Genomic DNA, 14,132 nt, shown 5'->3' on the forward strand with positions numbered 1-14,132 from the left:
GCTCCCTATGGCCCTTAGCACCTTAAATTTATATGTTCTCCATATCTTTTCATGCTCAATCAGATGGCGTATGTCTGCATCTGATTTGCGCGACAACCATATGGTCCCTTACTTGTCAGCTTGCTTGGAGCTTTATGAGAAGTCTTCTCTTGGCTACCCGGGCCTTGGGACACCTACTTACACTGATTACTTAAAGAATTTTTATTTACCTTAGTGAAACTATATTATACTGTTTTATAACAGAAAGTTTTATAATAAAACTGGTTGTGGGAGAAAACCGATTCCCGTATGTAATTGCTCTCGGTAATTTTACAATATTATATACTGTCGTCTTGCAAGTGTCACAATGAAGAGTTTAATGAGAGTATTTTAATATGCTATTTCATATCCGTGTTTTTGTCCTTCATTTTGATTTTTCTTTATTTTTTTTAAAAAAAAGAAAGTCACAATCGTAGTATATCGTACGCTATTGATGAAACTAATCTAATCTTGAGCAAACTTCGCACACTGGTTGATCTAGATTAGTTTAGTTAGCATTGTAAATATTATTGCGTACAGGATGTTTTTCCTTCAATAAAAAACTATTAATCTTACTTTTATATTATTGACCCATTTATTGTCTAAAGGTTGTTTGTTGAGAAATTTAAAGAAAATTACAATTCTTTCTTTCATCATCATATTTATAGGTCAGGACAAAACATAACGGTGACCCATAAAGAACATAACTTTTGAATTCCCGTCATTTCTGTTCTTGTAAGATGGCAGCACTGAACATTACACGATTTTTGTCTATTGTCTTTATGGTCGGAGCGCCCAATAGTGCATGATTGTCACCTCTTTTCTGTATGGGTAAGAATGGAGAGAGGTTTTCTGGCCCGGTGATTTCTCGGAACTTTTTGGCATACTTGCACCTCTAGTACTAAAATTACACTCTGAATCTCGCTCTTCAGCTCTGGACGTGATCGTAGTTGGTTGGCGTACACACGAGATTTCAAATACCTCCACAGAAAGAAATCACATGCTGTCAAATCACAATATATATATATGAGTAGCCAATCTACGTCACCTTTACGAGAAATCACCCGCCAGGGAACCTCTCTCCATTCCAACTCGTATAGAAAACACATGACGATAATCTGCTATTCTGCGCTCCGTGATTACTAACCACAAGCACAGTTAGGGGCGGATCCATGGGGGGCGATCGCCCCTCCAGAAGAGGAAATTTTCTTATTTTATATATATAAATAAAACCCATCCCAAAGTTTGGAGCCCTTAAAAGTAGCAGTATGACAACCCACCGCCCCCCTCAGAAGTCGGTCCTGGATCCGCCCCTGAGGACAGTAGATGAAAATCGTATAACGTTTTACTAGAACAGAAATGGCGGGCATTTCAAAAGTTGCATTCTTTGTGGGATACCCTTTATTTTTAAGTTCTATGTGTACGAGGGTATTTCCAGAAGTTTCCGCCTGACCCTGAAAGACCGCGTCATCGATATTAAACCATTCATGGCATACAGTGCCATCTACGGAGGAAATAATGTATTAGTTTCAACTGTCTTAAGTGAGTCATTTCGTTGGAAGCAGTCATTTGAATCAGATTATGTGAATTGAGCTCGCATCCTGAATGTCAATGCTCCAAGCCATACGGCTGTGGTGCTAAATCTGGGATCTAGAGTAGGGTGGTCTAAAAAAAATTCATATTTTTATTTCAAATGCTATTAATATAGCGGAAAAGCTGCGAGTTGGGGAAATTGAAAAGAAGTAAAGAAAGGAATAAAATCAACTTATATCTTCCGATCGCGCATGTGCTCCAAACATTTGCCGAAATTTGGAAAAATTCACATTTTTGCGATTTTTTTTAATCTTACTTAACCTGTCAATATTCAAATGTAAAAATTTTAGTCAAATCTTACTTAAACCGACAATGATTTAGAGAAAAGAATTGTTCAAATCAGTTGAGGCATTCCTCTCGCGCAATGGCTGTCAATTCTAAGAAATGCAGGCACTCGTTGTTACTCGCTGAGGTCAATGACCACGACGCTCCACCCACGCATAAATCAGATTTCACAGGACCTTCAGCTAAGAATGAGTGTAAACGGAGATGTTCAATTGTTCAACATGAGTTTCTTGGATTTACGACTTTTCACACAGACCTAGTTTTATCAATAAAATCTGTTTACAAATATTACTAATGGTCTATAATAATTTGTTTCTAAACATTTAAACTTGCATTCCATAAGCAAAAAACGAAATACATGTAAGTTGTTAGTACTTGTTTTCCTTGAACTGTGATCTACCTTCATGTATAAATTTGTTTTCAAAATTTCATTAACTTTGAAGGCAATGCGCGATCGGAAGATGTTGATGGATTTAAAAATATTTAAACATTATTTTTTGTGGTTTTAATACATAATTTGAGCTATTATATTCCTGAAGAGGCTAATTTAAAACTATTAAAGATTATTGTAGAAATGTGAATTTCCCCCAAATTTTGATAAACTTTAGAGCACGTGCGTGACCGGAAGATATAAACTTTTGAGCACATGCGCGACCGGAAGATATAAACTTTAGAGCACATGCGTGACCGGAAGATATAAACTTTAGAGCACATTCGCGACCGGAAGATATGAACTTTAGAGCACATGCGTGACCGGAAGATAGAAACTTTAGAGCACATGCGTGACCGGAAGATATAAACTTTAGGGCACATGCGTGACCGGAAGATATAAACTTTAGGGCACATGCGTGACCGGAAGATATAAACTTTAGAGCACATGTGTGACCGGAAGATATAAACCGATTTTAATTCTTTTGTTACTTCTTTTCAGTCTCCTAATACACAACTTTTCTGTGGTACTACGACTTGAAAATAATTTTTTGAATTTTTACTGTTGAGCTCGCATATTGCGTGACAAATGTTCCATTGAAAGACTGTAGCTTCGAAGAGATTTAGTACCCACATACAGCCCAGACTTGGCAACAAAATCCATGTTGACTGAAGTATATGTAGTGAAGAGCTTATTGCCAGTAATACGATATATCAATGTCAAGGCGGAAACTTTTACAAATACTCTCATAGCACATTTCTTTGGAACCCACCGAAAACAAATTCTAATCGAAGTACGGACGGAATTACAGCATGCTTGACCCATTCATTGCATTTCGGTAGTTTGCAAAATGGATGATAGGTAATATTAGTATTATACATATATATCGTATATTGTATGGTTATGATAACTTTTTTTTTTTTTTTTTAATTTTCAGGTGCCGCAGGGTTTTTGGTATCCACAAACCGCATAATTACCAAACTCCTCCTAGATGACCAGAAGGTGAACACCATAATCTTCTTTGTGTTGTCTATCTTCATTGTGGGTATTTGCTTCGTTCTCCATCAAGTGGTACAACGGACAGATTTTGTCCAATTCTACCTCACTTTATGTCGAGAGAGTGGGGAGTCTTCGAGCCATAAAATAGTATTGGAGCCAAGTGAAGATGTTGGTTTGGTAAGCATACATATAACAACTATTTTCTGGAGCAAAGTTCTTAATAAAGCTCTGGAACTACGTGTAACTTTAATGAAAATATAATCTTGCCAAATTAAATACTTATTATTAATAATCTGTGTTGCAGTCTCAGCAACACACCGTTACCTTCATTAGACACAATATGAAAGTGCAATTTAAGGCTACAGCTTACATATTTCAGAAGAGGTCACTTCTAGTAATCAATAAGACACACAGGCTGTAACGTTAAATAGTACTTTCATAATGTGCTTGATGAAGACAAAGAAATGATCTCGAAAATGTAACACAAATTGGTAAAAGCAAGTGTTGATTTTGAGTTGAGTTGAGTTTTGAGTTTAACGTTGCTTTCAGCACCAAGGCTATATGAAACGGGACCGACTGATTAATGTGGAATCCGAACCACATGAGCTCCCGCCGGGAATCGAACCCGGGTCACCCACGTCAAAGGCGCGTACGCTAACCGCTTAGCCACGAAGGAGCTCTTAAGTGTTGATTTTGGTCAGATTTTTATATTTTTATCTAAGTTCTCAAGAATATACAGGGTGTTACAAAAATTTGTCACCATATTTTGGAAATAGATTCCTCATATCAAAATAAGAAAAAAAGTTCATATGGACCTGTGGTCGGAAGTGCATAGTTTCGTAGTTAGAGGGTACCGAAAACGTGAAAAAATTAACTTTACAGGTCCATAGTTCCATTACTATAGGACTGTGAGGACCTAGTATGTGAATTATCCAAATATCCGTCTTTCAGAACCTTCGGTACTTTCACGATATTTTTTAGAGAGGCTGTTTGGGAGTATTTGATCACTTTCCACCTACCTCTTTAAAAATTGGTGTACAAGTAGTACTGGACCGTTCTTAAACATGGATATTTAGAAAGTTCACATACCAGTTGCTCACTGATGTCTTAACCTGACTACGATAGGTCGCATAGTAGCGGAGTTACAAACTTTGAAAGTTCACTTATTTCACATTTCCGATACCCTACAACTCCGAAATTATCCATTTTTGTGCACAAATCCGTATGAACTTTTTTTTTCTTTCAAATTTTGATGTAAGGATTGTGTTCCCAAAATATTGACATATCTTTGTAACACCCTGTACACAATGTATTATAATATAGTGTAACAGGTGTATGCCTATATGATTCATTTAGGCATATCTCAATTACGGCGAAGTGTACCTACTTCATGAATTTAAAACTTATCTATTTTGCCAGTAATAATCACATAGGACACATTTTATGTCGTCATACATTACAGAACTCACATGTAGCTGAATGGTAAACATTATCGTCTTTGGTTCGATTCCCGGAGAAGTATATATGATGCACAGCCCATGCTAAACTATAGATGTACATATGTTATAGTTTTGGTCCCGTTACTCAGGAAGACCATATGACGTCATATGAGACGTCTCTCAATTACCATTTTCTTTCCTTTTAGTTCCATTGAGTTCTTTCTGTTTAGTTCGTTGTCTGATGAGGCGTTAGCGAAAAAGTTTACAGTTTACTTTTATTTATACGTCTGTGTTATAGTATTTTTTTTCTGAGTCCTGGTAAGTAACTTGTAAGTTTTAGGGATTATATAATTAAAACTAAAAGTGCACTTATAGAAAATATATATTAAAAAAAAAAGACTAATATTACATAAAATAAATGATAATAATAAAGTAATCTTGAACTCTCAATATTACATTACAAGAAATTACTAATGGCAACTTACTTATGCTAAATATTTCATAATATTAATATAAATATTACATTGTATTTATGTTCTGAATATATTCTCTTCTTTAAAGGTGAGCCTAGAATTTAACTAGTTTCTGATTAAAAACCCTGACATACTAAAAATAATACTAAATTTTATCATTTTTCTTTGCTTGTTTTTCATAAGTGAAAGGAGATAATGGAATGTAACTTACCACAATCGTAGATAATGCTATTCTACAACAAAAAATATGAATCTCTAGAATTTTCAGTGTTGCCATCCATAGAAATTACACTGTTGCCAAAATAATATTTCCCCCAAAATCCAATTTAAGGCAGTGATTAGAGGAACGAATTCAACTGTATTTGCTTACGTATCATGTTGTTTTGATACACCTTGTAAACTACTTTTTAAATAATATTATTTAATTTTAATAACTGTATGTTAAAACTCTTCTTGTTTATTGGAAACTAAATACAACTATAGTAGTAGTTTAGTGTTTATTACTAAATACAACAAAAAATAGTTCAGAGGATGCCAAAACAACATAATACGTAGTCAAATGCAGTTCAGTTCAGTCCTCTAATCACTGCCTTAACTTGGATTTTGGAGGAAATATTGTTCTGGCAACACTGTAATTTCTATGGATGCATACACTGAAAATTCTTCAGATTCATATTTTCTGTTGTAGAATAACATGATCTATGATTGTGGTAAGTTGTATTTTATTATCTACTTTCAATTATGAAAAACAAGCAAAAGAAAAATGGTAAATTTAGTATGTCAGGCTCTTAACCTATAAATTATTTAAGTACCTACTGAAATGATTTAATTTCCAGATGGACCCGATGGATCAAGCTGATCAAAAGAATCAATACGGAGTCTTAAAATTACAAAGTCCACCACCGACAGATTCCGGAACCAGTTCCGATAACACTGCGCAGTATTCTCCGTTCAGTTTTTCAAACCCTGTCTATGAACCCACAACCAAAGGCACTGGGCCTACTTACAAAGTAGAAGATGTAGTGATACGCATGCGCAATGTATACGGAAGCAACTATTCCAAGAATGTGAAAGCTTGGGGTGGTGTTAAAAGTAAGTGCTATTCTAACATGTTCTTCTTATGTGTTGATTATTAACATACGCAATGATATTCAAACAAAAGAGCAACAGTTTGTTTAAAGGCATATTTATATTATTCCTTATATAGCAGAACCGATTATAATAGATGTGCGTATTAAAACAATCTATATTGAAGAAGTTATAACTTTAAATGCCATGTGAAATTTGATTAGCATATACCATACACTTTCTAAAATATTGTCACGAAATCAAACAATCATCTTAAATTTTCAACACATAGTATTTTACTAAATAATATTTGTAAACGCCCGACAAACATGCCAATGGACGCTATAGCATACATATTATCATCATCATAGGTATTCTGCCATTATTGACAAATCACTTGCTACAACTGAGAAGCTTCCATGCTCCACGGTCTTCCGCTAACCTCTTCGTCTTCACATACCATTTTTCTGTTTTCATATCGTCCATTAATTGCAATCTCCTTCCCCTCCTCCCTCTCTTTCGTGTCACCATATCCTCTAGCATTTTCCTCATTATACAGTTCCTTCTTAGACAATGTCCCAATCAGTTTTTCTTTCTTTTCTTAACAATATTTAAAATTGTTCTTTTTTCCCTACCATTTCTAATACCCTCTAATTCGTTTGTTGCTCGAGCCAGCTAATTCTCTTCATTCTTCTCCATACCCACGTTTCGAAATCTTTCAGTTGTTTTTAATCATTTTTGCTTATTGTCCATGATTCTAACCCATACAGTACAATTCTCCACACGAAGCATTTTATGAGTCTTTTTCTCAGCTCGTTATTCAAGGTCCCACAAAATAGTATTTTCTTCTTCCTAAAGGCTTCTTTCGCCATTCCTATTCTTGCTTTTACTTCACTTTCACATTTCATATCATTACTATTAATAATACCCAGCTATCGAAAACTAGTCACCTGTTCTATTTTCTCCCCTCCTACTTCTATATTTGACACCGACCTCTTCGTTGCAATCACCATGTCTTTTGCCTTTCTAACATTTATTTTCATTCCATATTCTTCACAGCCTTTCCTCAGGTTTTATAACATCTTATTGAGTTTCTCTTCAGAATCAGCAACAAGCGCCATATTATCTGCAAACTATATATTGTAAATGAAACACTACTAACCTTTTATCAGTAAATTAAAGTGATTTTCTTTAAATTATTTTAGTAATCTCCGCTACTTCTTGTAAACTACTATGGATCCTCTCATCTTAGTACTCATTCATTCATTCATTCATCAACCCCTTTATTGGTGATAAGAATAGGTGCACCAGACATATCATTCCTATGCGGTACAAATGTTTAACTGTCTTATGTTTATAAATAGTTTTATACACATAATAGTTTAAGTTTTCTAAGAAGCTCACAGCTCTTATGATTACTAGAGTGTGTGATTAAGCTTTCAGGAGTATTACATAAATAAAAAAAAATCATGCTTTTATTTTCATCATTATCTAAGTTCCCTAGAAACCCTGGAGGAAATAATGGGAGCGTTAAAAAACACAATGAGGGGCCAACCATTATGTTATGTCACTATAAGGTCTCGATGCCTCGCTACCAGCCTGCGAGTGTTCTTTTGATCAGTAAAACATTTTTAAAAATTATGACATGGGTGGATGATGGTCCAATGAACACTCACCAAGATCTATATACATACATAGACATTGTCCTAGTTCATTTTCGTGACGATAATGATTTTCTAATGCTTAGATATTATGGAGCTAGCTAGTGTATGTCCTTCCTAGCACAATATTTAACAACAGCACAAAACAGTAAAATAACTTGATATATGTTAATTTATGTCTATCAACTGTAAGATAAGAAATCAACTATTATAAAACCTTCATTTTACCTAAATTTATAATAAAGTTAAAAATCTAAAATTCAATATTGATCACGACAATTTGGACCAAATACAGCATACATTAATTTTGTCAGACAAAATAAAACGAGTAGACATTACAAACAACATAATCTTCTGGATGGCACAATTCAGCAAGCTCCCTCTGTCAATCTTGAAACTTTGTCCTCCATTCTACACTGAACCGGATGTTAACTCTCTTCATTCAGCTTTTGACAAACACTCTCATGCACTATTATGTAAGATTTTCTTTTATTTTATATTTAATCTAAGTTACCTTATTTTTAATCTTTCTCTTGGTATTGTATTTCAAGAAAATCTAAGTTGGAAATAAAATATCGATTTATATATTACGAATATTAAGGTATAAAATGTTGATTTTTATACAACATCCTCGGCTCTCTTCATTCGATCATTCATACATGATGTTAATGGTTTTAATCTCCTTCATTGACATCAGCCAGTATTTTAAGAAGCCTACGAAAAGCTCTTGAATATTCGAAATTCATAATGAACGATAAAATATTGAATATTTTATATTAGCTAATAATCTAAACAAAGGATTTTATATTTCAAAAGAATTAATAATCTAGGATAAAACAATGAATATTTTAGATTAATAGATTAAGGAAAGATTGAATATTACAAGTTATTTAATAATCTACGGTAAAGTATTAGTATTCCAAATTACTTAATAATCTAAGATAATTTATTAAATATTATAAATTAGTTAAATGATCTAAACAGTAGATTGAATATTTCAAAAGAATTAATAACCTAAGATAAAATATTGAATATTTTAGTTAATAACTTAATCAAGGATTGGATATCACAAGTTATTTGATAATCTACGATAAAGTATTAAATGTTTTGAATTAGTTAATAATTTATACAAAGGATTGATGATCTGTAACAAAATACTGCAATATTCAAAAATAATTAATAATAGAAGTTTAAAATACCACTAAGTTAAGGCATGATCAGTCACAGTATGGATAAAGTTCGTTAAATCCTGGACGTCTCTAGTAGAGTTATAAATGATAACAATCCTGAATATTGTATGGTGATATCAATACGTATCAAGTGACCAGTGATGGATAACCTTAGCCTCATTCTTCATTCAAAAAACTGTGATGATTTTATTTGTTGTCATGTCATAATTTGATCTTTAAATTTGTAAATATCACCCGGTTGCAACATCTCGTAAGAAGTTTTCCCAATGAGCTTTCTTGTAGCAATAATTAATAATTACAGGCAATTTATTAATAGGGAAAAAAAAAACATCGCTGATAATCTTTGGCTACTAACTTTTTTTAGGATCTTCATATTTATAACGTTGATTATTTACATAAGAAAAGTCAAAACGGAAAATATTTAACAACAGTACTTAATTCTTCGCTCATTACTCTACGTTAGTGAACAAAATTAATTTATTATTTTATAATCTCTACAGTGCATCATACAGTAAGAAAAATGTCACAAGCTAATTTATCTGTAAGTGTTTATCAGGTTTCTCGTGTATCAAAAGGAATCCATTGTTAATATTCTTAAATAGTTTGTTACTAGAAATATATATAGGAGTAATTTAAGTTCTAAAAGAACTTAAGACTATCAAGAAGCTAGGCTAAGCTAAGCTGTTAACAGATGTACTGAAGTGTTTCAAAATTCAATTTCTTCTTCTTAAAAAAAAATATAGTTTAATTTACTTTCGAAAACAAAAGATTTTAATATTTTACACATAACTTACATAGTATTTTAATGTGAGACATTAAACTTTCGAACGTGAATTTTTAATAGCTATGTTCTTCTTGGTAGGCACTATGTTACCGAGTTTTATATTATAATAGAGACGTAAAATTGTTCTACAATAAGAAATATCTTCTTCTTTCCAGTTTACACAATAAACTTGTTGTAGATTTGTGATATTTAATAATTCAAGTTGTTCTTATTTCAAGTTTACATAATAACTTATTGTAGAGTTACGAATTTTGAAATTCCAGTTCTTTCTATTTCAAGGTCACGTAGTAAACTTATAGAAACTGAAGTTCCCCTTATTTCAGTTTTATAAAATAAACTCAAATGTAACAACGAGACTTCTATACAACTCTTTATATAAAATAATTTTTGAAACAGGTTTATTTTTCTTGGAAATACGATGTTTTATTTGATTTCAAGCCTATTCTCTTTACAATAGTAAAATAATAATAGTAATAGTAAAAATGCTTCATACTTTTCCCACTGATTATGAAAACTAACGAACCTTTTAGAAGATCACAGTTCTCTTCATCAACTTACTTTTAAATGTGAAAAAAATTAAAAACCGTAAAAAATAAAAAGTGAAAAAAAATGAAACGATCAAAAGGTAATTCGAAGCAACTACACAATTTCAATACTTAATTCCTTAGTTCTTCAGTACATAGTTTCTCTCCTTAAAAAAAATAATAAAAAAACTATTAAAATTAAACAAAACTTCAGAAAGCATCTCAATTGTAGGATGTTTATCTTCGAGAAAACTTCAAAAAATATATGACTTATTCTTCTTGTTCTTAGGAGGATTAATGGCCAGATGGGAAGTGGGCAAGAGCATATGGCCATATATGTTATCAATTGGTCTGGCCTATTTTGTCACTTTGTGTCTATATCCTGGTATTGAATCAGAGATCATCAGCTGTAAATTCAAGACATGGATGCCAGTAATACTTATGGCGATATTCAATGCTTCCGATCTAGTTGGAAAGGTCAGTGTGTTATCTAAGTACATTCATCATATTAATATGTTCAGTGATAGCATATGATTCTCTTGCTTTACTTACAGATTTATTTATAAAGAAATCAACACAAGTATGGCTCAGATTAATTATTCACTTTGCTTCACTTTCTGTCCATATACTATAAGTATACTAGGAAGACTGAGATAGTTATGAGGGTTTACGACAACATATAGTTTATAATTGTTTTAATAAGTATAACTAGTATGTTAAATTTCTATAGTAAATCTAAGATTAAAAAAAAAAAAATCGCAATATTAAATGACTTGAAACTTTCCTGCAATAACTGTACATTTTATTTATGTCACTATATTATATTTAACTACACTATATATAAGAATAAATACGAGGGAGGATTATTCCTATTAGTTCAATATTGGTGATTGATAACTTTTTTAAATATTACACAATGATATTAACTTGTGTTTTGGGGAAAGACCGGAACATTTGGAGTTTTAAACATAATTTTGTAAAGGAACAAATTATATAAATTCTTGACTGTCCCAGCTAAACCGTGACGTCTGGGAGCTCTATACACAATGACGTAACTGGGGGAGAAAACAGGCCTTGTGCACCGGATTAGGAGGGCGCAAAATTGGGCAAATATTTGGAGGAGTGTTTTGGTTTGGTTGGCCAGGGGGTAGCTAAAGCGAGTTCTTGCCCCAACCGACAGCTAGCGTATTTGCGTCGCAGCCTATACGTAAAAGACTTGATGTATAACATTCTCGGCTTGTCATCTTGTAGAATAGAAGTGATGATGTAAATTTGAAGTTTATAGTAAAATTTACTTCTTTTCCTAATTTAATAAGTGATGAAAAGCTCTTGGGGCCTACTTCTACGCAAGATCTCAAATAACGAAAGATATTGAACTTATGTTCAGTTAATGGTCTTGAACGCTGAATCGCTCAGCAAATTGTGGAGATAAACGTCCCTTTCAGCAACGAGGCTATATGAAATGTAGACCTAAAGTTTAGAGTGGAATCCCAACCATTGTAATGCATTCTCTCCCACCGGGAATAAAACCCGGTACTCTGTGCTGAAAAAGCACATGGTCTAGCCACTAGACCAGCTGATAAACCAAGCTAAAGCGGGTAGCTAAAGCGAGTTCTTGCCCCAACCGACAGCTAGCGTATTTGCGTCGCAGCCTATACGTAAAAGACTTGATGTATAACATTCTCGGCTTGTCATCTTGTAGAATAGAAGTGATGATGTAAATTTGAAGTTTATAGTAAAATTTACTTCTTTTCCTAATTTAATAAGTGATGAAAAGCTCTTGGGGCCTACTTCTACGCAAGATCTCAAATAACGAAAGATATTGAACTTATGTTCAGTTAATGGTCTTGAACGCTGAATCGCTCAGCAAATTGTGGAGATAAACGTCCCTTTCAGCAACGAGGCTATATGAAATGTAGACCTAAAGTTTAGAGTGGAATCCCAACCATTGTAATGCATTCTCTCCCACCGGGAATAAAACCCGGTACTCTGTGCTGAAAAAGCACATGGTCTAGCCACTAGACCAGCTGATAAACCAACTTATTACTGTAAATATTTTAATGTATAAGAATTTTTATTTACTATTAATAGATATACATTCCATCGTATCAATGAGTAATTACAATACACCTGCTTCTACTAGCTTTTTTTTTCTATCTGTTTCATATTTCAGGTATTGGCATCTGTTCCTTACGAGTGGTCACGACTGCAATTGGTAATTTTCGCTATAGCAAGATCTATACTTGTTCCTTTGTTGCTCCTATGTGCTACGCCGAGACAAAGTCCTGTCATACCTGGTGAAGGGTACGCTATGCTCTTTTCTCTACTACTGGGAGTTACAAACGGTGTTGTGGGAAGTGTACCAATGATCCAAGCCCCAAGTAGAGTACCGGAAGAACATCGCGAACTCACAGGTAAATTCATATAGCTCAGTCACAGTAAGATTATAAATATGCTTATTTGAGAAAAAGAACTTGTTATTTCACTTTTCATTTCCTTTTTGATGAAAAGAAAGAAAAGAAAAAAATCAGTATGTAACATTGTATCAGGTTTAATTAAAGCTGCTATTACTTTTTATTTTTTCTTAGCAAGTTAACAAATTTTACCATTTTTGCAAACATTTGGCAAAACTATAAAAGTTCTTAGTTTAACCAAACAAAAAATATGAATTCTTCTTCTTGTGTTCACATGAAGAAAAATGCTAGGTATCCTGTAACACCATCCACGCTCGGGCCACAGAAGTTTGTTGTTGGCTGAACATTATGAGGAAATAATAAATAAATTGAATTAAGAGATAGTTATTTCCGGTCTAGAAAGCCAGAAATAATGAGGTTCGAAGTGGATGCTTCAACCTTGCATTACCTATTTAAAAAAGTGAGCAATGCAGAATGTCATAGACCATTATAGTATTCTGATTGATTAATTTTCTTTCATTATTATTCTCATTAGTATAAGCAAATGTTACATTCAATTTGATAAAAAATAATTCGAAAATGCTAAATTAATCGTTTGATTTTCTCAAAATACTGAAAATTTCAAAATTTCATCCAATCCCAGAAATTATGTATATTTTCCCATGTCTTTTTGATATCTTCATATTCAAAATTCATTACTTTCATCAGAGTATGGAATATCTTCATAGGGCAGAGAAACCAAAGATGTAAAAGCTCTTTTATTTTCTTTTAATGTTATCATTAAGGAAATAGGTATAGGTTTGACACACCTTGTAAACAGTTTTTCTACCGCTTTGATTTTTTTTTTTTTTTTTTTTTTTTTTTTTTTTTTTTACATTTAAGAGTTGTGTCTTCGTTTCAAACGGAAATTGAACCGTGAACATGACATGCTGTTCAAATTTTCTCTTTTGTCTCTAACAAAATACCAGTTCTTCAAGTCTAATACATTATTTTACTGCTGTACTTGACAATATAAGAGTGCTGAATGTACATATTTGAAGTGAGATTTTTAGAAGATTTTATTTTATTTATCTGTTCTTCGTGTATCACCTACAAACCATTCTTTGTTAAGTTCGCTTCAAATACTTTACGCCAACTGCATTACATTTTTGACATTTCTAGTGTATTTTAACAGCAAGGTATCGTAGTACTTTGATTAACTTTAGCAATCTGACAAGCAATTACCAATGAACGTTGAAACCATTCTCGGACTAT

The 14,132-nt window shown here is 32.9% G+C and overlaps 1 protein-coding gene across 1 annotated transcript in view; it reads left to right on the forward strand.

Moving 5' to 3' along the window:
- Ent3 (equilibrative nucleoside transporter 3) overlaps nucleotides 1-14,132 on the forward strand; it is a 47,571-nt gene that overhangs the window by 15,788 nt on the left and 17,651 nt on the right. Inside the window, exons 5-8 of the mRNA XM_081750650.1 lie at nucleotides 3,264-3,502; nucleotides 6,074-6,329; nucleotides 10,754-10,941; nucleotides 12,638-12,878. Of these exons, the coding sequence (XP_081606776.1) occupies nucleotides 3,264-3,502; nucleotides 6,074-6,329; nucleotides 10,754-10,941; nucleotides 12,638-12,878 (924 nt within the window). The remainder of the gene's footprint in view (nucleotides 1-3,263; nucleotides 3,503-6,073; nucleotides 6,330-10,753; nucleotides 10,942-12,637; nucleotides 12,879-14,132) is intronic.

This window comes from Thermobia domestica, chromosome 3 (genome assembly GCF_964235325.1).
Source record: "Thermobia domestica chromosome 3, izTheDome1.hap1.1, whole genome shotgun sequence".
Taxonomy (NCBI): domain Eukaryota; kingdom Metazoa; phylum Arthropoda; class Insecta; order Zygentoma; family Lepismatidae; genus Thermobia; species Thermobia domestica.